Raw genomic sequence first — 24,192 nt, 5'->3', positions numbered from 1 at the left:
GCTTTAGGCTTGTTTAGTTGGTTTACGGCTTATTTAACACATGGATACATTCCTCTAACCTATGCTAACTGATGTTAAACTTTGAATCCGTGTTTCTCAGTCGGTCAGTGCGGGAACCAGGTTGGCTGCAGGTTTTGGGACCTTGCTTTGCGAGAACATGCCCACGTTAATAAAGTAAGTGCTACACACACACAACAGAGGAGGCACTCAGTCGAATAAGACGCTTAGTAACATTATGTTTAAGCTTAAGTTGAATTTGATGATACTGGATTTTTACAGACATCATGACATGTCATGGAAAAAACCACAGGTGTAATCAATAACAGTAATGATGGGTTAGAGCAATCACTAATTAGTGTAGCTGCTGATACCTGTGCTGTTCTGGACTTGCTGTTGACAATGAGAAAAGGCTATAATCCAGTAATTTGGTTTTGGCTATAAGATCCACATTCTCACCAGTTCTCCCTCAGCTGTTATGACTCATATTCATACATCCCTTCCCTGCTATGATTAGAAATAAAATGTATACTATATATATTCATTCTACAGTATTAGTACAATAGAGAAATTAAAGATGGCAAGGCAGCTTTATTTGTGTAGCACGTTTCATACAACAGGGCAATTCAAAGTGCTTTACACAGCAATAAAATATAAAAACATAATAAAAGATATAGATTTACAATAAAAGAGTGAAGAGATAAGATAGAGGAGGTAAATGAATTACTAAATGGTTTTAAAAAATAAAAATGGCAAAAGTGCAGACAGGAGGTGAAAAGACAAAAAGATTATTTAAAGTGATTGAAAATTAAATTTTAAAAAAAGTTTGTAGTCAGTTACTGGGTGGGGAAGGCAGTGGATAAAAGGAACGTTTTTAGCTTTGACTTAAAAGTGGTCAGAGTCGTGACTTATCGATCATGTGGGAGGTTATTCTAGATTTGTGCTGCATAATAACAAATGCTGCTTCACCGTGTTTAGTTCTAAGTCTTAGGATGGTCAGTAGGCCGGCCCCAGATGTTCTGAGAGCCCAAGCATGTCAGAGATATATTTTGGCGCCACAGAGTGATTTATGGACAAGCAGCAAGATTTTGAAATTAATTCTCTGAGTGACAGGTAGCAAATGTGTAAAGATTTTAGACCTGGAGTAATGTGGTCATATTTCCTGGTTTTTGTCAGGACATTTGCAAGAGCATGCTGAATATGCTGTAGTTGCTGAACAGCTAGATTTGACAGACCTACAAACAAACTGTCTCAGTAACCTAATCTAGTGGAAATAAAGGCGTGGGTGAGCCTTTCAAGGTCTAGCTTTGACTTTATCTTTCTGACTCCAGCGAGATGTTTTTTTTTTGTTTTTTTTAAAGTGTTAGTTTCAATCAACTTTTCAAATTAATATTTTTTAAATATATGACATACATACATGTATTCCAGTCCATACCACTACCATTAGGAAAATGTTTGAAACATTATTTACTGAGTTTCTCACCTTGTGTGAAAGAAGGGCTGAAACGAGTCAGATATTTAATTGACATAAATTCTGATAACTGATTAATTGTTTTGGTTTACATTTGCGAACTCCAGCTTTTCAAATGTGAAAATTCACTCTTTTTTTCTGTTTTATATTATGGTCAATTTATTACATTTGTGTTTGGACTGTGAGAAAGTGAAAGTTTGGGAAGTCCTGTGATGTGGGAAACTGTGATGTGATGAGCGTTTCATCAAAAAATCAGTTAATTTTAACAACAATCTACAGATTTATCAATAATGAGAATAACTGTTAGTTGCTGTCCGAGTAGACTCACTTATGCCATGGCACACATATTTAATAAATTCATAGCTTTTTTGAAGTTTTTCTTCTTTATTAATTATTCTTACACAAGGTCAGAAAAATACGTACACACACACACGAGGAAAGAACAGTTGAAAGTCCAACAATTGAATAGAGAAGAAAAAAACAATTAACAAAGAAATTGATTAAATTTACCTCCTATTGTAACTTAAGCATTGTGCATCAAAGAATGCAGTATGAGCAAAAAGGTAACTTGTATATACGAATAAATATGTATAAGTATGAATAAATACTGAGATACACACAGACGTATAGACATCATGCATACCAAACACACACATGCATATGAATAAACATACTCTCTCATACATAACTACTTATTATATTATACAGAAAAAACACAACACTTCTTCAGTTACTGAACTAAGGCAAGTTTATTTGTATAGCATGTTTCAGCAACAAGGCAATTCAAGGTGCTTCACACAGAACATTGAAATACAACAACAGGGGGAAAGGAAACACATTTAAAACATTAGAAAAGAAGCATGTAAAAGGTGATTAAAAAAAAAAGCAAGTGGGAAAACAACAGATAAAACCCAAAAATATAAAAACACATATATTGAAATAAGAGTTTGCAGTGCAGAGTTTCGAAGTAAAATATAAAATTTAAAAAGTAAAAAGCCTTTTAGTCAAAGGCAGCAGTGAACAGGTGAGTCTTTAACCTTGACTTAAAAGAACTCAGACTCTCAGCAGACCTGATATTTTCTGGTAGTTTGTTCCAGATATACTAAACGGAATTGTAATTTACAAAATTGAGGGTCATTTAAAAAAGAAATTGCTCTTCAGTTGATTAACCCGCTAACAAGTCAGAAATTGCTTCAGTTCAGTCATGGTTGACCCAATCTGTTTAACTCTTATCATGCATAATTTAAGGGGAAAGTACATTTTATTGCAACTTGGTTTTTATTTTTGCAGTTTTTGTGGTCTTTGTTTCTATTCTGATAACTTTGTACTCACCAAAATAATTGTAAAGAACTTGCTTTGACTAAGTCTTGCAGATAGGAATGATGTTCATAACTATAAAAAGAAAACCTGTATTGTAATAAACCTAAATTATTATCCTTCAAGTGAAGCCCAGCCAAGCTCAAGGTCATCCCTAATATACCCTGTGTTTTCTCCTTTACAGAAAGGATTGTATGATGAGGCTCTCAGTAGCTTTTTCCGAAACGTAGACTCAAGGTAATCTCACCTGCTGTCATCCAGCTGCTGCGTTGGTACGGATTTGTGCCTATAGTATTCCTAACATTGTTCCGTTATATTTGGTTTGTTTTTCCAGAAAAAGTGATGGCGGAGCCTGCGTTGTTGGTGGGAGAATCCAACATCTGAAGGCCAGAGTAAGTTCTGCTCATTATTAGAAAACAGCTTGACAGCACATTTTTTTAATCATCTGCTCCTCACTGGGGTAGCAGCTTATTTTAGAGTCAGGGTCAAGGTGAGGGTTAGATTCGTAGAAAGACAGATTTGGCTTCCAAAGGTTAAGGTTACAAGGAGTCATGGAATGATGGCAGGGGCTCACAGGCGTGTCTGCAGGGTATAATAGCGATGAAATCAATGTGCTGACCTCATGTGCTCACATATTTGAATCCACAGGCGGTCCTGGTGGACATGGAGGAGGGTGTGGTCAATGAGATCCTGCAGGGCCCGCTGAGAGAAGTGTTTGACAGCGCGCAGCTCCTCACAGACGTGTCAGGTTCAGGCAACAACTGGTAAGATACAGACGAGCCACAGCACGTCTGCTCGCAAAATCACACAGCCGCTAGCAACTGTTGCCAGCCATAGCTCTTAAATACACCTCGTTGATGATAATTTCCATGTGCTGTTGCATCACACGGAGTTGTAACTGTGGTGTTCAGAGATTGAGTCAGTGGAATAAAACAGTCAGAATAATGCTGTGAAAGTTTAAAATAATCTTTCTTTGGCTGGAGGAAATAAAGCCTGCTGTCTCATACAGACTCCTAGTTTCAAATTCCTAACAACACAACAGAGCAGAGAAAGAGAAGATGACTGGTGGCTAAGCAGTATCACCAAGTGGGTGTTGTTTTTTGACACATTGCCCTTTCTCAAAGCCTACATGGTATCATTTGGGGAAAGGTCAGTAGTGCTTCTTGACAGGGCTGATGAATATTCCCTCTAAAGGTTTTAGCCTGACAGCTTTTATTAAGACGCAATGCCTCAAACACTGGGAGTGGATTTTGCAGCATATTAAAGTGGAAATAGATCACGCGTCTGCTTTATCTTATTATGATGGAGTGAATATTGATTGCACAATGTAATGATTACAGAATAAAAGGCCCTTTTCCACCGCAGGAACTCTGTTTTTTTTTTGGTTTTTTTTTTATATGGGGTCTCGCCTGTTGGTGCATGTCTCCATCACAGTAGTGACCCCCATAGGAGCATTTTCGAGAACTTTTACAGGGCCGAAACAAGTCTTCAGTGAGGCCCTGAAACACTGCAAGCACCATTTTTAATGCTGCATTCATGTGATGTCAGAGTACTCAGAATACTCCCACTGGGAAAATTCACATGAACATGTTGCACAAACAACTCAGCAACTCAGCAAGATTTTATATCACGAGTCACCATCTTGACATCATAAATGCTTACACACAGCGGGCTAAAGTCCATGTTTGGTAGTATGGCATGGTAAGAACAGTAAGGGGCTTTTTTATTAATTCATGTATTAACTATGAAGATAGCATCCCCCTCATATCACCTACAGCTTTTAAAAGGCAGATGTTTTAATGATTATAATACATACCTATAATATCATGACTCACCTGTATGCGATTCATTTGCTCTGCTTTGTCATGAATAAACTGAAAACAGCTATCAACCTCTTGTTTAAATGCTCTTAGCAACCCGTCTTATTTTCAACTTCCAACGAAGCTGAAAAACAAACCCAAATTCAAAATAATGAATTGATCATTCTAGAACCAAAATTCACTTATGCACAATATTCATCATTATATGTGAAGTTAACAGAAACAAACCTGCAACCCATTTTGGCTCCCAAAAACCCAAGACATTCATTCCCTTCATTAGTGTGCTTGTTCCTCTCCAGGGCCGTTGGATACATGACGTACGGCTCTGCCTACAGGGAGCAGATCGTGGAGAAGCTGAGGAAGGCAGCAGAGCACTGCGACTGTCTGCAGTGCTTCTTTCTCATTCACTCTATGGGAGGCGGTGAGACACACAAACTTTAGTATTTCATGTCCAAAAAGGAGTATGAGGAAGTGCATACTTATCAAATCCCAACCCTTTTTTCAAAGTTATAAAAATGTCATTTTCAGCGTAAATATTCCCATTTTCTTACCCAGTATTCACCATACACACCTTGATCTAATCAAGTTAATATAATTTAAGGATTTTTTTTAAATGTCAGGGTAGGTTTCTATTCTTAAATTGTGAATCAAATTTCTTTCCAGATTGTAAAATGAGAGAAAAAGATGTTTTCAGACCATTTCTGCGGAGAGTGGGAGTTGAACCAAAGGTGGAGGGCCCCGGAAAAGGGACTCAACAACACAATATAAACTGGGCTATTGGTTTCATTAGGGCCCTGGCTCCTGATGTATTGTGTTAGTGTTAAAAGCCAAAACTGGGTAAATCATGAGGCAACACGGTACCATAGAGGGTTAAAGAAGGTTTGCTGTAATAAAGGGCTAATGCACAGATTAGAGTGTGTGGCTGCTTAAATCTCAACTCCAACAATCATATGTTTTGTGTGCGAGTATGTCAAAGCATTTGGAGTGACACTTTTTCTATATAGCACAAATATGCCTCAGTTTTACAAACACTTATACAAACCCAATAGAGTTGATACAATTATTATTCATTATTAAGACCGATAACCGATATTTGGAACTGATATGCTTTTACAATAAAAATGAAAACCTTTTTGTCAATATTTTATTTTTTGTCAATATATAGTTTGGAACATAACAAACTCCAACACAAAACTTTGTTCAAATGCCTTTAGTAAATGTTTAATCAAAACTGAAACTTTAAACAGCAAGTTCACAGCAACTTTTTTTTATCATCAACATCTTTTTTTAGTCAAAGTCAAGTGAAAATTCAAATCAAAAATGAATAAATAAAGATAGCTCCCTGAGGTTTTACAAAGTAAAAGCTCCTCCCATGCTGACACTTTCTTTCAACTTTGTAATTAATTAATTTTATCGGTGATCATTAAAATAAAACGATACAGATAATTGTCAAAATGCCAAATATTGTTCCCAATAATTGGCCAGGCCGATATCTGTCAACCCCTAATATTCAAGAAATGTTTCTCTGGGGGAAATTTTGGTGGGAAAATGAGGTTTCTAAAATCTTTTAAACTGAAGAACTCTTGTAACAGCAGAAAGTTAATGCACTGATTGTGAATTTGAGGTACGGGCTCTGGCCTGGGGACCAGAGTGCTGAGCCTGCTGGAGGAGGAGTTCCCCGATGTGTGTCGAATCGTCACCTCCATCTATCCGTCTGCGGAGGATGATGTCATCACCTCTCCCTACAACAGCGTCCTGGCCATGAGGGAGCTCACAGAGCACGCCGACTGTGTCCTGCCTGTTGACAACCAGGTTTGTGCCACTGTAAATGTTTCATATTCCCCCTCTCTCCCTGCAGTATGTAGAAACTGAAATCATGAACTCTTGCTTTCCTCACTGCTCCTCCTGCAGTCGCTGGTCGACATTGTCACCAAGATCAAACAGATGTCTCACGGTGGAAAGCCGGGTTCGGTGATCAAGAGAGACAGCAGCATCATCTCCGGGCAGGGTGGCCTCAGCGGGGCAGAGAAACCCTTTGATGCCATGAATAATATTGTGGCTAACCTGTTGCTCAATATGACCAGGTATAGTGTTTCTGTTTGCTCTCGTACAGTCGAGCCCTGTCTGCACAGGGAAAGAGGCCTGTCTCACAGAGTTTATTTTAACACTAGACAAGCTCCCGTGGTTTTGGTACTGTTGTTGTTTTTATGTGTGAACTTGAATTTTAATCTGTTAGTGGTGCGAGGGTGACCAAAATATCATAATATTTATAATAGTACTTCATTATACCAGTGAGTGCTCCTGATTTTATTCACCAAATGTTGAAGACAAGTTCCTGCTCTGTTCTGCTTTTATCAACAAAAGCTAGATAACTCTCTGTGCTTCTAAGTGGTTAACCTTCCAATTCACATTTGTCTAGTGAAGGCAAAAAAATCTTTATTAACACAGTTCAATGAGCTAAAAACACAACCTCAAACAGACTGCATCATTGAATTTTAGAGTACCTGCTCCTGTTTTCAAGCAGTTCAGAGTCAGTAAACCTGGGCTAACATCAGGGACCATATTCACAAAGTTTCCTACTACAAAGAGTTGTTTCAAGTGAAATTCTAAGAAAATCAGAATTATGATGTTTTTATGATGTTTTTATGATGTTTTCTAAGAATCTACGCTTAAAGTTAAGACTAGGTCCTGGTGAAGACAGAAGTTATTCACAAAGCGTCCTAGCCCTTTAGAGAGCTCCTAAGGGGAAAAACTTAAGAGTAGAGAGGAAGACTTTTTGGGGGGTTAAGAGTTTCTTAAGCAAAGGCTAAAATGGCAGAAAAACAAAGAGTTTGGAGAAATATTCTTCAAATGCTAGATGACAGTGAGTTACAGATTAGTGGAAAACTATAACAGTGCCACAGCGTGATCACAAAATCAGTGCTCTCACAGTCTCAATTGTGATGCAGTTAATTTCATTTCTACAGGGTGTCAGCACCTTGCAGGCTCACATGACGGTGTGTCTGTGACAACCAATCACTTCTTAATCTGTTTTTTAATCCCTTTAAATGCGGCGTATGTGTCACCTTATGTGTTCTTTGCTTCAGCTCGGCTCGTTTTGAGGGATCTCTCAACATGGATCTGAATGAGATTGCCATGAACCTGGTCCCCTTCCCTCGTTTACACTACCTGGTGCCCAGCCTCACCCCTCTCTACACACTCGCAGATGTCAGTGTCCCCACCAGAAGGTCTGTTCCCTGGCTCTCATTTCATTTTTTTTTTTTTTTAAACCTAATGGTTGCTTTGAACTATGTCATCCCCTCTGCACGTGCCCTAATGTTGACCGTAGTGATGAATGAGAATAATAAATTAAGTTTTTAGAATTTCAAAGGAAACTTTGCTATTTTTGAACCTGGACTCTATTTTTCCATTTTTTGTGTCTGACAAGGGAAACAACAAATTTTAAAATTGGGCCAGTATATGGACTGTATTTATAATGCACTTCTCTAGTTTAAGGGACAACTGACAGTGCTTTATAAGACAGGCATCAACCACACATTCACCCACACAGTCTGGCAGCTGCGGTTACCATACAAAGTGCCACCTGCTTATCAGATGAAAAGTCACTCATTTTGGGGCATTTTACACAAGGACACTTTGACATTTCAACATGTCTAAAGGCCTGGGATTGAACCACTGACCCTCTGATTGGTAACTTACCACTACACTCCCAGCACAGAGTGACAGGGCTGCAGCTGGCAGCTGCAAAACAGGCTATAATGTAATCACTGGGGGCAATAATGCACTTTTAACTGTTACCCACTAAAAGTGCTTGTTTTTGCCACTGACAGGCTCAGATTGCTATTATCATATCTAACAACATCATGGAAAGGATCCCTACAGAGATAGACAAGAGAAAGATCCCTTGTATCTAACCAGAAAAAGCCCTATAATTACCCCAGAATCCATCCTACGACAGAATGAGCAAAACTCCATCTTTCTGCATCCATTTTTCTCCTTGATGGGTTGCCCAGTCAAACTGCATGTGGGTATTGAGAATTGCCATAAGCAGAGACTGACAAAGCCCTTAGTCTCAATCACCCACTGCTCGTGCCCATTTTGTACAAAAATACTTCATACATAACTTTGACTTGCTTCTTCTGCTCTTTGTGTCAGTGAGTGAAAACACAGACAGCGCCACTCTGCCATTGCAACACATTGTGGTCAAAGATGGAATTGCACCTTGAATAACAAATGAAGTGCTATTTTTTAATTCTTTAGCAGTGGTTTAAAAACCAATGTTGTTACAAAGCAGATATTTTAATCTTTTTTTTTAGATCTGTTTATTGTGCAATTCTTGCAAAGTCTGCACCAATAAATAGGTCTGTGGTCTGCGCAAGGTTTGTCCCTTGATTCACCCTCTTTGTGTGAAAATATGTTGGCTGTATACGTGCTGAAACTACTGTCACTCAGACAAAAACATGGGAAAATTGGGTTCAGGATGAAAAATATCAAAGTCAAGTTTTTACAAATCATGATAGCGCAAGGCAAGAAGGTCAAAACTAGTGTCACAATGTTAATATTTTTTTTCTGGATATCAGTTTACTGTATATAACATTATAACAAATGTGTTAAAGCAGTAAAATTATCAAACTTGTGCATTGCAAAAAACAAAACTCAACATTTGTAAAACAAAAACTTTAACTATTTTGTTCCTCTTTTGTTTTAGAACGGTTAAACAGCTGAACTTTGTGTAATGGTAACATGATAAATCATACATATTTGACGAATGTTCCAACGAAACATTATGTTTTCAAATGTAAATATATCATTTAACAGAAACACACCACATTTTACCCTTAAGAGGTGATAAAAATCGTCTGTGGACCTGTTGAAGAGCCCCCAAAACAAGAATGTTTTTTGTATTTTTTTCCATTTTTTTCTTAATTTATTTTAACATTATATTTTTGTTCTTTTTAGCACTATTATTTAAACTAGATGTATAAGATTTTCAAACACCACAAAGCGGGCTTTCATTTTATCAAGTCAGATGGTGGCAATTACAAGTTTAGTGCTGCAGGTTTGTGACAGGAAAAACACCATTTGATCCACCCACTTACCCAGCTGCCCCCCCTCCTCCTCTCAATAACAGCTGCCATGAAAGTGGCCTTGTGTGAGCCATGCAGACCTCATGCGCTCCAGAGGAGCTGCTCATCGGTCAAAACGAGTAGTGGTTGTGGTTGAGGTGAATAAATGTGACTGTATGAATGCAGAGCGGGGTGTTGCTTAAAAATATCTTGCCTGCTCAGCAGATCTTGCCTGGATAAATAAGGTACAAAAGTTTCTCTAACATTGCCCCCTTTGGCCTCAAGTCCAACTCGACTGTACCTGAAAAAACTGCACAGCCATTTCACTCACTATAGCCATTAAACAGAGACATCGGGCCTCATGCAAGAAACAATTTACAAACAAACTTTGTTCCAGGTTCTCATATTTTTATTTTGTTTTAAATTTGATATTTTAATTATTCTGATTTAGTTAATCACATTTACTTTGTTTAAAGTTATTTAACAGTAGGCCTACTATTGCAGTCTTAATAGTCTTACTATTGCAAATTTTCTCCTTCTTCAACAACCTTTTGTTTTTTTCCTTTTCTTTTTTCTGAGTATTTGCACACAGCACATACAAAACCTGTCCTTGTATGGTGTTTAGGGGCTGTTACCTGTGCTAATAGGTGACTTAGAAGAAGTCTTTATTGTCCCAGAGGGGCAATTTGGTCTGCAACAGCATTCGACACTACTATTTGGAACCATAACAAAACACAACCAATGAAACCAGAAATACATCTAATAGCAGGTTTACTTTTCTTTTTTGCTTATTGTCAAGTAACTTTATCATAACTTTTACTAATTTCTCGTTAAATTGCTCGCTGCCTTCTTTGTTTTGTTTCTTTGTTTTTGAAAGAAATCAAGCCAATTTTTCTCAGGTTTTAAAGGGTTAAGAATGTTTGGTGCACCTGTAGTTGACTTCTCTTGTATTTTCTCTCACTAGAAAATGAATTGAAAATATAGACTATAGAAATTCAATGCAATGATACTACATTAGCTCAATATGTGCTGGATGAGCAAACAACACAGACTGTTACTGTTAGGATGCAAAGTTAAATATTACATGCGGAGGTGATTGTCATGTTTTTTTTACTTTTCTAGACTGGATCAGATGTTCAGTGACGCCTTCTGTAAAGACCACCAGCTAATCCGAGCCAACCCGAAGCACAGCCTCTACCTGGCCTGCGCCCTCATGGTCAGGGGCAACGTGCAGGTGTCTGACCTCCGCAGGAACATCGAGAGGTCAGATTACCGTCCTCCCTCTCCGTCTCCTCCTTCTTTACCAAAACAGGCAGCGAATCGGTACACCCACCCTGATAGGCCTAAAGATGACCTTCACACTCACTTGCCTAAATAGTACCTCCATTCAGCCCCAACAGCAATAATTCATGACTGGTCCATTCATCACGCACCTCTCCTCTGCTCTCCCTTCAGCGCTCTCCCTGCAGACCTTGTTTTCATGTGGCGTGTTGTCAGGAGAAACTGAAACAGAAGCTGCTGTGAGAGTGCATATTTTTGCGTGACCATGGTGTAAAAGAGGTGGAAAGGGATAGGGAGGAGGACGGAAAGAGCAGAAATGTGGCCCACTCAAAGGATCTTAAGGCCACACATAATCACTGGGCATATATTGCAGCATATTTTCCTGTTAATTTCAGTCTGTATTTTCATAAAACAAAGAAAAACTTAATTGGATGCTTTTTCCTGTCAGTTCTTAATGTGCTGATGAACATTTTAACATCAACAATTCAATTGTTTGCCATTTTCATTTAGCAAAAATGCCAAACATGGTTGGTTCCAGCTGCTATTTTCTATTTTTTATTATTGGGAATTAAATATTTTTATTTAATCAAGTAAGTTTTGGACAGCTGTTTTAACAAAACAAGTCAGTCTCACCTTGGAATCTAGAAAACTGACAGACATTGTCCACAATGTTCTGACATTTTATCAGCCAGACAATTTTTAAGTGGTAATTAATCAAATATGACATTTTCTTTTAGTTGGAGCCCATATGTTTCACCCTGTCACAAGATAACAGATGATAATAGATAAAGTTCCATTTAATTGTTTCTAATGTTATTAAGATTCTTCCATCAATGAAATGTAAAATGTCCTCTTATGTTCCCCATTGTCTCAGTAATCCTTTCAGTTCCCTGCAACACTTTCTTGCTTTTGATAAGTAATTTTTCTCCCTTCAGACTGAAGCCTTCGCTGCCATTTGTCTCGTGGAACCAGGAAGGCTGGAAGACGGGCCTGTGTTCAGTGCCTCCTGTGGGTCACTCCCACTCCCTGTTAGCCCTGGCCAACAACACGTGTGTGAAGCCCACGTTCATGGAGCTGAGAGATCACTTTACCAAGCTCTACAGGAAGAAGGTGCCGTTGTTATATCATTTCAAATGTGATGATTACTATTTAAAATTTTTGTGCTATATTTTACAGTTTATTAGGTATTACTGAAGTTATACTGTCCCTTCTGGTCTGTGAACACAGCATAGGTAGAACTCTTTCCTTTAGCAGGCAGCAGTTTGAGTCACAGGTTGGATCATTGATATAGTCTTCCCATCAGAGCAAATCAGATAGAGAAATTAGAGGAACAGCCGCTACAGAATTAAATGTTTACACCCAGCAGAAAAAACAAGTTTCGCTTGAACTTTGCCTGATGTTCTGCTGCTCCGCCTGTGCCCAGAATAAGCTCTATGCTCTGAGAATGTGATGCACTCAATAACCGAATGGTAGATATATTCCAATGGGGCTTCAAAGAAATATGTTTTAATCGTGGTGGGCCGTCACAAACAAATGTGAAAATCCGGTCATTTGTTTTTTCAACATATTATAGACTTCATGAAGAATGAGAAGAATCACAGTCAGATTGAAATGCCTTTGTGTAATTGGGCTCAAGGGCACCTGTTATGCTTATCATTCAGGTTCATACTTGACACTACTACAAATCTTGGCTTTCTACGAGAACATGTTTACCTGCTTTAATGGTCAAAATCACTAATTTTTCCTCATACTGTCACCCACTGTCTATCAGACGCTCTGATTTAGAGTCTGTCTCTTTAAGCCCCACTTCTGAAAAAAGCCCAGTCTGATCTGAATGGTCAGCATTTCCGAGTCTTCTGTGTCCTGGAGCTCTGCAGCCAGGAGATGAGTGTTACGGAGAATAGCTGCACTTTTTATGCTTAAAAAACAAAACGAAACAAAAAAACACCAATAAAATCTTCTAAACATACCCGGACATGTTCCAGCAGGAATATGATCTTAATTTGGGGAAATATTTAAAACTTTGTCAATCAAGTTTACATGTTTCCTTGACGTTAGCATGTAGCTACATGTAGCATTGTAGGCTACATGATGTAAAAACTTGCAATGATGTTCCTTGAACAGATAACCATATAAGGAAAACTGTAAGAGCTGACATTACAAGTCAGTCATGACAAGTAGCCAAAGTAAAAAAAACAACAACGTTGGAAACAGTCTTCAGAACGGTGTGAAGTTGAGGTTTTTGCTCACAGGTTTACATATGTTTATTTCATTATTTGAAACTTTGGAGAAGTTTAGGATGAACATCAGACATTGTAACATTATATGTTTGATAGCAAATAAAGAAAAGCATCGTAGGCCTCCTTTAATCTGACACTAAACTGTGTTTTTCCTTCAAAGGCTCACTTACACCACTACCTGCATGTCGACGGGATGGAGCAGAGCTTCTTCACAGAGGCCGTCAGCTCTCTCAGCTCACTGATTGAAGAGTACCACCATTTAGACGCCACCAAGGGGAGACTCATGCCTGATGCACCCCGACTCTGCATCGCCAGATGAAGGTTCCACTCTGTGGTACATATTTGTTTGTCTTCTGGTAGAGCGGAGATTATTTATCAATAAGAACTTCACACAACCACATTGTTTGTATATACCTTTATAAGTTATACAATATTGTCTAATTTCTGACCTGATTAAAATGTTCTCCGTCTGGAAATAAGCAGGAACAACATGTTAAAAGGCCGGAAGAGTTTGACTCAATCCGTAGTGCGACCCAATTTGCCATTTTTGGCTCCCTGACCGTAATATTATGAGGTACTGGCCATATTACTCGTTGTTATTGCACACGCACGTTCTGAAGACAGAGTTCATAAAAGTTTTTTTATCATAACTAAAACACACATCTTCATTTATTTAATGATCCCAGCCATTCTTATGAAATGAGGTTTTTTAGTTTCAGTTTGAGTCTGTCTGAGAGGCACGTCACCACTGCTGCGGAGAACTTAATGACCAAAAGTATGAATGTTTCAGTCGTTAGTCTGCCACAGCAGGGTTCGTCTGAGTCTCTGGACTTCTCCTTTAGAGTAACCGCAGGTCAGAAAACATGTCGCCTGGATCGTTGCACTTCCTCTGGCACACGCACGACGTTATCCACTGCATCTTCCACTGTGTGCTGGAGCCTCCCTTGCACGTGAAGTCGACCTTGATCATGCGGGACTTGTTGGGGACACAGCAGCGCTTGTCTGTACATATACCGCAGTACGTGGGCTTAAACTTCTTTGTGCTGGTGCAGCCCGAAAGTGTTAGCTTCTCCGCTTTCTTTGCTTGGAATTTAGGCCGGCAAGTCTTTCCCTTCGGCACCTGTGATGCAAAAACAGTGATTATAGTTTCAATTTTATATAAAACTGTGTCAGAACTTCAGTAGGATTTGACCGTCTTGTTACCTTAACAGTCTTCATCACGCTCTTCTCACAAGGTCGCAGCAGACACAGGCGTCGGTCCTTTCTCATCTCACATTTGCTGTTGTCGTTGTTGACGCGTACGGAGATGCCCAGGCCGCAGGTTTTGGAGCAGGGGCTCCATGGGGTGGTCTGGATCAGGCAGTTCTTCTTCCAGGCTAAAGGAGGATCCCTGTAAGCTTTCAGTATTACAGTTAAAGGGTACTGTGTCAACAACACCCGACACAAAGGACTAGTCTGTGTGCCACTGAACCCAAATACTTGGTCTCACCTGCCACAAGGCCATTAATTTTCAAGATCTAAATGTCTCCTTTGAGGTGTGCTCACAGGAGTTAGGCAGAACTTCAGCTGAACTTAAATGGTCTTTCAGACATCTCAAAAGGTTTTAGTTTCCTTGTGTGGATCTCAGATGTGTTGACTTTAAAATCTAATCAATGTGCTGTTTTTCCACATTAACAAATTATACTAGTGTTTCCCTGACAGGCTGTGATATCGATACGTTTCTGCACTTTCAGGCCAAGTGAAGCAAATTACACTTGTACATCAAAGTGGCACTTTTAATAAAAAGTGCCTCCTCCTGTTTATAATTGGAATCATCTATCTTCCTGTTTTCCTCTGTGAGGCAGTCTAACCACAGCGAGTCACTCCCCCTCTGCTCACACTGCAGGAGTAATGAAAGCCCCACTCCCCTTGCCAACCAGCTAACTCAGGACAGCAAATAGCATTCCAGGCCGCCAGGCTGGCCCTGCTCCGCAGGTTTACTCTATAAACACACACCTGACATGTAGGTAGTATCCTGCTGGTGCTTCTTTGGGCTCTGGCCGCTGCGCAGGCCGGCTGGCATGTTGCCCATCAGCGGGGCGGGGCCTAAGAGGCCAGCAGGCTTCTGGATGAAAGCAGGGGTGCAGCCGATGGCTCCAGCAATACATGTGCACTTATAGAGGGGGCTGGGCTGGAAACCTTCTCCGTTCTCATAGTGGGCCCCATTCAGGTCACAGCCGACTGCCATCATGTCTGAGAAGATGAGGGAAACATATCTGGGCTCACTGATGCAGGCAAAACACCTCTCTCTCTCTTGATTTGATGTTACTGAGAAACTTTTTACATGTATAATTTTGGTCCTTTGTGTGATGATCCAATGAATTTATCACAGTTATTTTCATAGGCGCACAAAAGGAATCAAAAAGGAGCTCAAAAGTACTGGCAAAAGTATTTTCCTATTTTCGACAGGATGTGAAATACTCATTATGGAGAACTAATACCACGTTCAAAGACAGCATCCCGATGAAATTGGCTCCATGGGTACATGCTGTAAATGGCTTTTTTTCTGTTTTTGTCCTGCCAAGCTGGTTGAGATCGTGCACGTCCCAGACTTCTGCTTGAGCCGCCAGATTTCCTGTTTGCTTCAACGCACATATATATATATATATTTATCTCAATATAAAAGACCTTGAGGAATAGCGCAGAAAAATGCACTGCACGTGTGAACGGCCAGGCGACTGCTAACGGGCGACTTCACAACACTTATCATACCATGGCGCTTCCGTGTCCAGTGTGAACCCAGTGTGAACCCAGCGTTAGGCATTCTGACCGATAGATTTCACATGACTAAAAGTACGTATTTTCAGTGTTGATCATGTGAGATTCATCTCTGAAGAGAACAATTCTTCAAAATGCCCGATGCCATCAGATGTGAGCATTTTCTCTCACTCATGTCGGTTACGACGATGCACGGCTGCAAATAGTACGTAGATACTGCGTAAACACTTTCTGACAGTTTGTGCAAAAAATCAGTTTTGTAAACCAACTGTTGCATCAGCTGATCTCAGATGATCTTGCAGGTGAAGATGCTGGATTTGGAGGCCAAACTATCATGAAACAGCATGCCAATGGCATGTTCCAACAAAACTTGTGACATCTGCAGCATTAAGTTGTATGAAATTAAACTGCAGATGTTAGATGTTACAGAGTGTAACTGTACTGCGTAATCAGCATCTTGTCATTTGCCACACCTGTCAGGTGGATGTTAGAAAAGAAGAGAGGACAAGTGCTCTAACACAGATTTTAACAAATTTGTCACCAAATTTTAGGAAAACGAAAGTCTTACATCTTTTACTTCAACTTCAAAAATGGGAGCAAAGACAAAAGTGTTCCTTGTATCCTTCGAAGACTACTAATGGAAAAGATGATGGGCACTCACATGCACACACTCCGACCTCGTATCTTGGTTGGTCAGCTGAAAAGTCACAGTACATGCCCTTGTGTGGGTCGCAGACGTCCCTCTCGTTGCACGGCTCTCCGATCTGCCTGGCACAGCTCTTGCAGCAGCCACACCCATCCAGGACGGAGCTCACTCCCGGGGCACAATGGGGTCTTTGCCGACACTTGCAGGGCCACTGGCAGAACTGCCGCCTCTCAGACGCAGCTCGCCCATCTTGAGGAGCCAGCTGCCCATTGTTCTGAGCCCTGCTAAAGCACTGAGTAAGAAGGACAAAAATCCATTTTGAATGTCCTTTTGCAATCCAATTTTGCTCACCAGTTTTTACTGGAGCTTTCAAATTTCTACCACTCCTCTGGTGGATTGGAATGGGATCTATAGTATCCTGCCTTGTATTAGATGAAGATGTCTTTTTTTTTTTTTAAGATCATTTTTATTGGCTTTTTTGCCTTTCTTGATAGGACTGATCAAGCGTGAAATGGGGAGAAAGGCCAAGGCTGGAATCAAACCCGCAGCCACTGTGTCTCGAGCACAGCCTCTGCACATGGGATGCCAGCTCTACCGACTGAGCTAATGGGCGCCCCATTTGGTCGATTCTTGACGCAGCAGCAGTTGCTACTGTATTCAGTTTTGATCTGTTTATCATACACAAAATAGGCTTTAGATGAAAAGAACCAACATTTGCATCACTTTTAGCTTTTGTATGTTTTGCAAGGACAGGGTTGGTCAGCACACCCCAAAAAAGTCACTGCCACCTTTTTGAATTTATACTTGCAGAGTAGGCTTGGGCGGTATGTAATATTTCATACCGTCCAGATATTTATATTTTTATATGGTAAATTACAGTAATGCACCCAACCTTAACCTCCCATCCAACAGCAAGTGCCCTTCTTACTTTTAGCTTTTTAGAATAATAAATACACAATAGAAACCCACAAAATGTGAAGAAAAGTTATATTTTCACATCTATTTTTCTTATTAAAATGAGAAAAACAAAGTAGAACACCGCACACTGACTGCTCACTCTCAATCAAAGAAATACAACTGTATACCTTTTGAAATCACACACTTCATTCAGCCTCAACAGAAACAGAATAAATATTCACTCGAACTGTCTTGGTTACTTTTGCTAGTAATTTTGTTAATAAATCCACTGTTCTAGCAATTACCAGCTCTGGTTTGGACAAAATGAATCCTTAATTCTACAAGTTAGATGTTAAAAAAAAACAAAAAAAAAAACATGCTGTTATTCCCCACGGTCTCTCTCTCTTCTGTTGCTGGCCGTCGACTGTTTACAGTCATAAATTGTAACTTATCTCTCCACTAGATGGCAGTCTCTTTCATCTCAGCTGCCTGTTTCATCAATAGAGACTGAGCTCTGGTGGTGCATGCTGTGCACTACATGCACTGAGTTAAAAGAAAGTATTAAATATTTATGAAGGTATTGAAAAACACACCTTCAGGATTTCTACCCTGAAATACCCTGTTACACTGTAATACCTTGAATACACCAAAGTATATTGCAGAGCTGATGTTCAATATGTAGCAGAACATGTTAAATACAATTGAGTAACACTTTTATCTCAGTCTATGAATTATGTATGATTCGTCCGTCAATATGTTTATCGTCCAACACTTGCCCGTTGTTACTATGACATTTGATTTGGATATTCATAGTTATAGTTATACACTATGATGTGACTCCAAATCACAAAATAATTCAAGCAGACTAAGTTATGTTTGAGATCAGACTGGGTTCAAAACTTCTTTTCATAAATGTGGACATGGTTTCCAGTGGAGTGTTGCTAATGATTTTATAGTTCCAGGTCATTTCAACTTGTCCTCAGACTTGGACTTAAGTCTAAGACAAAGTATCTCAAAAACGTATTTCCTCAAGTACAAACTGTCAGACTTGCACATTAGATATCTCACGCTCTAACAGACAAATTGGTCAAACATTAAATGAGAGCATACGTGGTCCCAAGGGGGATTAGTGCTTTAGATTTTAATGACCCCTTATGGCCTTACCTTTAGTGCTTGGCCCACTACTTGTAAGGCTCTTGGAATAGTAGTTCAGTATATATCAGTACGTTTAGTCCAACCCAAACTTTAATGTTGTTGGCAGTGAAGATTCCAACTGGCATTGTTTTTTTTTTTTTTTGTTTTTTTTTGTTGTTGTTTTTTTATTTGCTGACTCCCTCGCGTCAATCTTCCATCCCTCGTTCTAATGGACAGCTTCTTCTTCAACCTCCTCGTTTTGCCACGTTAGAAAAAGTTGGTCAGTCGGAGCATGCCAAGTGTGAGGCAGTTTTTTTGAATTGCAGAAACCTTAATGGAGCACCACAGGATTATAAAATGCCCTCTCACACTTAGTTTTGCCCTTTAATGAAGTGCTATTTTCAGCCTAGGTTGATATTCTGAGTCAAATTATTTTGACGCAATCCCACATACACCGTCCTGCTGCCCCAAATGCTCACTGGAGCACCAAATGTGGATTAATTGACCACTGAGAATAGTCCCCAATAAATGCACGATTTCCTGCTGTTTGAGTAATGTGCGCTAAAAACTACAGTGCCCAGGTGTTCAAGGAAGTTTTAACAAAAATTACAAACAAATGGTGATCAGTTTTTAAAGATTTATGTCTTTGGTAGGATCAATGGGCTTCAAAGTTAGAGTCACAGACATTGTAGTGAAGTGTAGAGAGATGAAAAAACACATTGTATTAAATAGTTGGTTTTGATAATTTAATTGGATTTGTTAAAAGTAACAAAAATGCAGGACAGTGATAAAAAAACTTACAACCTGCAGGACAAGTCTGGCCCCCGACCATTTTCTAATTCACAGTAAAAATCAAGTGATTCACGATGGGATTTTTTTTCTGTGGTACTTTTAGTATGCATAAGGTTTAATGCTGAGTCCATAAACAGCATTAAAATCCTAAAATACTAGAAACTTACTAAAATCCTAGAAATGTCCTAAAATAGCGCTTGTTTATCAAAAGAAAAACAGTGCCAGTGGAGGATCCCTGGCACCCCTTGACAGAGCTAAACCACTAATGTCCTAAAATCCTAGAAACATCCTAAAATCCTAGAATCCTTCTAATATCCCCAAAATGTTCCAAAACCTAGTGCCAGTGGAGGATCCCCTACAACCCTCGACAGAGCTAAGCTGCTAATGTCTTAAAATCCCAGAAATAACCCAAAATCATAGAATCTTCCTAAAATTCTAGAAATGTTTTAAAATTAGAACTTATTTATCAAAAAGGTGTCAGTAAAAGTTTCCCCCACAACCCCCGACAGAGGTCGGTTTTCACTACTAGCACAAATAATATAATGCTCTTTTGTAGTTTGCAATTGGAGTATTTTTTCTGCAGTAGTTACATAGCCATGTTTTAAACCTTCAGCTTAACTGCTCGTAGAGTAAGAGGGCCTTTAAAATGCAAGTGTATATTAGGTAAAAACTGCAGTTGGCTGGGAGAGGTGATAACTCAACAGCTTAGAAATATGCTTGTGTTTAATCCTGTAAAACTAATGGCTTTGATCGCTTGCTTGCTATGATGCAATCTATGCGCGGTGCCACTTGTGCTCCAATTCCCCTGACTGCTCGCTGCTTCCAAGGGTCACTGAGGGTTATGCCAAAAATCTGAAGCCTGTCTGCCAGGTTTACTGAATGAGCTCATTTCATGGTGTGAAAATGAGTCCAGAGGAGCTGTAAGACCTCAGACTTTGCTCCACTTTTGCAAGTTTTTACTCCCTAAAAGAAATACTAACCTTGAGCCCAATAAATTAGAATAACACCAGTAGAAATAAAGAAATATTGGAATATATATATATATATATATATATATATATATATATATATATATATATATTCCAAGAGTTTTATGAAGAACTCTGGTGCTCTGCTATAGAGAAAACAGAAGCATCTCAGCAGTGTATTTTCTTGTTGCTCCAGATACGGCAGGTGTTGAGTGCCTTCAAGTGTTGCCCTATCTAAACCCTGTCTGTCTGCAGTTTTAGAATATAAAAAGTTCATGCTTTTCTTACCTGTTGAGCAAGGATGAGCAGGAGGGAACGGCAGAGAAGCGATAGCATCTCTTAAGTGAGAAGGTTTGTGTGAGCTCCAGGAGGGCGCAGGGGGACGAGGGAGCTGGAAGGTGGGATTTAGGGAGGAAGACTGGCAGAGGGAGAGGGAGAGAGGAATGGGGATTGGAGAGATTGGGAGAGCTGACCTGTCGGAGAAGGGGGACAAAGCACCCCTCTGTCTCCTCTCCAAACACACCTTTCCCCTCCTTACAGATCCAGAGGAAATATTTGTCTTCATAACTGCCGGGCCACTCCAGGGCCTTTAAGTCCTGCTCACTTGTTTATTCTTAATCTGCAGACCTCGCACACAATTATCTGGGTGCGATTAACAGTAAAATCTGTAAGCCATGTGTGACAGGCTGCTACATAGCGCTCACTAAAGCACATTTCAAGAAATACTGCGGAGTTTATTCTTTAGTGGACAAAAACTGAATTCACCAGTAGAATTCTGCTTTATAAATGCATTCATTGTACAGTGTGTTGTTTGTTTAATGTGCTGCCTGAGCTGTATGGTCCCACTAATGTGGACTGACATGCATTTGAGTCCACATTCCATAATTATTTACACTGAGTAAAGAGGTCCCTCTCAGAGCCAGCCCTCCACCTCCGTCCACGCAAAAACCAGCGCCCCTTCTGGAATTCACAGACCAGAAAAAATTCAGATTAATTGTGATGTTGTCATCACAGCATGTTCATACCAAACAGCATTTCAGATTTCTTTTATAGATTATCAGAGTTGCAGTGTGGGAGACGTTAACATGATATTTAGTTGAGTTTTGCTCTTTAAAGACAAGCGGACGTGGAAAGACTCCAGGCAGTTTGTGAACCCGAATCTGTCAGAGAGTTGGAGGGAGACGATGTGATTCTACACAGGATGAGGTTACTTGTTGTTAAGCTCAATGGTGGGTTATTGCCTAAATTATAATGGCTGTATTGATTTATTTCACAACAGCTACAAACAAACCCCCTGTTCATAACTGTGTTACCTTTTTCACCCCTAAAGTTTAAAGGACATCCTGGAGGGCATTGCATCACATTTTCTCCACTAAAATGCTACTTTACAAGGCACCTCATCATGTTTTTTTCTATTTAAGGGCACCCTGGAGGTCACGGCATCCTTTTCTTTTTGCACCCAAGAAGATTCATCACATTTTGACCCCGCGAAGGACACCCTCGAGGACACTTTATTGTGTTTTCTCCATTCAGGGCACCTCTTCACATTTTCTCCACTTAAAGGGCATCTTACTGGCATCTAGATATGCCACTGGTATGTCACCTTACAGGACATTTTTTCATGTTTTATCTACCAAAGGTGCTTCCAAGAGGGCACCTTTGCTGCAGATTTTCGAACATGGATTCCTGGAATCTGTCTCAACACAACCACCTTTCACCTGGAATTCTGAAAAATTCCAGGCGAGTCAGCAGATTAACTAGTCCGTTAAACTTATTGTCAAGATACCCAGAGGAAAAAGGAAGGAGCTTGGATCAGTATGCAAAGTTAACCGGCAGCTCTGATCAGAGAGAGCTCTCTCTGTCTCTTGGCTGGACAAGAGAAGGGATTAGGCTAGTCATTAGTTCAGTGCACTGGATCCTGGGAAGCCTGGACCAATGTATGTGTCTGTGTGTGTTAATTTGCATGGACACACGTGCATGAGAGTGACTGGGTTAGTGTGTGTGTTTTTAAATGAGATAAGTTAGTACTTAAAATCCCAGTAAATAACTGTAGTTTAATGTTTGTTTAGTGAGTTGCATTTTTTAGAATAATGTGCAATGTTCATAATGCATGGTGCAAAGTGCTGAACATGTTGGTGGCATTTAAAATTTATTTAGTTATTGAAAAATGTGACTGACGATTTCAAATGGCTATAATTATAATACACAATATTTTTTGGACAACCTTTAACCCTATGGAATAAATTGTGCTTAATTTTGAACGTTTTGGTTGTTTTCTTACTTTTAGACTAGTTTAACAGTCTAAATGTGAACTTTTGGTTAAACATCAGGCATTAGGAACATCCTTTAATAATACCAAGTGTTGGTTGTAGTATTTGGGGTTAGTTTTTGTCAAAGTTGGGCAGTTTCCACCTTTGAAAAGTCATGCCATGTTCAAATAAATCAGCCTCCTCGCCTGCAAATAGTATGATTAAGGTAGAACCTTAGTTCAGTCAGATCAGCTTGACGGGTAACACTAATAAATGAAGACAACAGAATCAGTACACTTCTGTTTGTTCTTAATAAGTTGAAACTCTTTTCCTAATTGGCTTCTTTTTGTCAGTCCTATCTGACAAGCACCTTTCACCTGGAATTCTTCAGAATTCCAGGTGAAAGGTGGTTGTGTTGGAATCTGTCTGAACACAACATCTGTGATAGCATTCCTGGGAAAAACTGAACTGTAGTTTTCCTTTATCAGGTGGTTTCTCATAGCTCCATAAAGGAGGTGAGATTCCCCGGAAGCAGAGGAGGTTAAGAGCTTAAATAGGCTGTCAAGTAGAAAGTTATCCACAGTTGTAAATACTCGCACTTTCCTCCCCCAAAGACAAACACACACACACGCACACACACAATAAAGAGCAAAGCAGTGCTTTTGCATGTTGAAACATTCTTGCTCAGTTTTGTAGTCCACAATCTGTAAAGATTTCATTTCACAACAACAGTCTGTGAGGAGCGGGTTATGCACATTTTTAGTGTGCCGCAGAAGTCTCGGAAATTTGACAATAAAATTGACCACTCCCCAAACAAAGCATAATTAGATCAGCAGCAAGGAATTTAAAGAATGCCCTGTGACATGTCCTAACAACGCCAATAAACACTTGTTGTTAGTCTTTGTAATCACCTCCATTGATTCAAATTTTTTGGGGACTCCACATCTTCAGTTGATGTGCAGACTTCGAATCTAAGAAAGTATCTCTAGAGCGAAGGGGATTAAAGTCCTGAAATACGCATATTTCCATAAATGTTGAATTATCTGTTTTAATTTGTTATTTATTATCCTGTGTTACAACCCCCCCTCCCTTGTTAAAGGTGATGCTTGAGGATGACTGTCCAAACCTTAAAGACCATAATTATGTTCTTTGTTGGATCTTTAACACTGTGTCCAGCTAGGTCTATTAGTCTAGTATTCCAGCTTTGTCCCCACACTGTCAGGATGTAAGCTTTTCACTCATGAACATAGAAACATATGCCAAATTATGCCAAATGTAAGATTTTAAATGCATACAGACCTATCTTTATAAATGTTTGGAATTTAGTTAAACAAAAAAAATTACTTGTCTCAGAATGTTTGAGATCATTTTGTACTATATTTTGATAGAACATACTGTATTCAGATGACCGCCATCCTTGTGTAAACGAACACTGAAGTCTCATGTTGTCAGATAGGACTGACAAAAAGAAGCCAATTAGGAAAAGAGTTTCAACCTATTGATAACAAACAGAAGTGTACTGATTCTGTTATCTTCATTTATTAGTGTTACCCGTCA

General features: G+C 39.5%; 2 protein-coding genes across 5 annotated transcripts in view; one reads left to right on the top strand and one right to left on the bottom strand.

Annotated features, from left to right (window-relative positions):
* Positions 1 to 24,192, top strand: part of tube1 (tubulin, epsilon 1) — a 28,045-nt gene that overhangs the window by 309 nt on the left and 3,544 nt on the right. The window contains exons 2-13 of one of the 3 annotated variants that reach the window (XM_042503465.2): positions 101 to 174; positions 2,970 to 3,022; positions 3,120 to 3,177; positions 3,434 to 3,549; positions 4,905 to 5,026; positions 6,230 to 6,417; positions 6,517 to 6,689; positions 7,692 to 7,832; positions 10,794 to 10,934; positions 11,888 to 12,062; positions 13,353 to 13,513; positions 21,808 to 22,647. In XM_042503465.2, coding sequence (XP_042359399.1) covers positions 101 to 174; positions 2,970 to 3,022; positions 3,120 to 3,177; positions 3,434 to 3,549; positions 4,905 to 5,026; positions 6,230 to 6,417; positions 6,517 to 6,689; positions 7,692 to 7,832; positions 10,794 to 10,934; positions 11,888 to 12,062; positions 13,353 to 13,511 — 1,400 coding nt within the window. In that variant the 3' untranslated portion in view covers positions 13,512 to 13,513; positions 21,808 to 22,647. Of the gene's footprint in view, positions 1 to 100; positions 175 to 2,969; positions 3,023 to 3,119; positions 3,178 to 3,433; positions 3,550 to 4,904; positions 5,027 to 6,229; positions 6,418 to 6,516; positions 6,690 to 7,691; positions 7,833 to 10,793; positions 10,935 to 11,887; positions 12,063 to 13,352; positions 13,527 to 21,807; positions 22,648 to 24,192 lie in introns of those variants that run through there. The other 2 variants (XM_042503464.2, XM_088089429.1) reach the window with 2 other exon arrangements.
* On the bottom strand, positions 13,169 to 21,800 carry ccn6 (cellular communication network factor 6). 2 transcript variants are annotated; one of them, XM_088089430.1, is made up of 5 exons: positions 20,675 to 21,800; positions 16,611 to 16,887; positions 15,188 to 15,424; positions 14,396 to 14,568; positions 13,169 to 14,312 (listed from the first exon to the last, which is right to left on the bottom strand). In XM_088089430.1, the coding sequence occupies exons 1-5, from the start codon at positions 20,720 to 20,722 to the stop codon at positions 14,031 to 14,033; spliced, it is 1,017 nt and encodes a 338-aa protein (XP_087945556.1). In that variant the 5' UTR covers positions 20,723 to 21,800; the 3' UTR covers positions 13,169 to 14,030. The 2 variants fall into 2 exon arrangements, with proteins under 2 accessions (XP_087945556.1, XP_042359400.1); XM_042503466.2 differs by having other exon boundaries at positions 14,396 to 14,589; positions 20,675 to 21,799.

This window comes from Plectropomus leopardus, chromosome 16 (genome assembly GCF_026936395.1).
Source record: "Plectropomus leopardus strain MGB_pleo_1.0 chromosome 16, ASM2693639v1, whole genome shotgun sequence".
In the NCBI taxonomy this organism is placed as follows: domain Eukaryota; kingdom Metazoa; phylum Chordata; class Actinopteri; order Perciformes; family Serranidae; genus Plectropomus; species Plectropomus leopardus.
This window is presented reverse-complemented; position numbering and strand designations above follow the sequence as displayed.

Coding starts and splice junctions, on each gene's coding strand:
- ccn6 (XM_042503466.2), bottom strand. CDS start 20,722: ATGCTATCGCTTCTCTGCCGTTCCCTCCTGCTCATCCTTGCTCAACAG. Junction 16,888..20,674: donor TGCTCATCCTTGCTCAACAG/GTAAGAAAAGCA, acceptor CTTCTTACTCAG/TGCTTTAGCAGGGCTCAGAA. Junction 14,313..14,395: donor GCGTGATGAAGACTGTTAAG/GTAACAAGACGG, acceptor TTTGCATCACAG/GTGCCGAAGGGAAAGACTTG.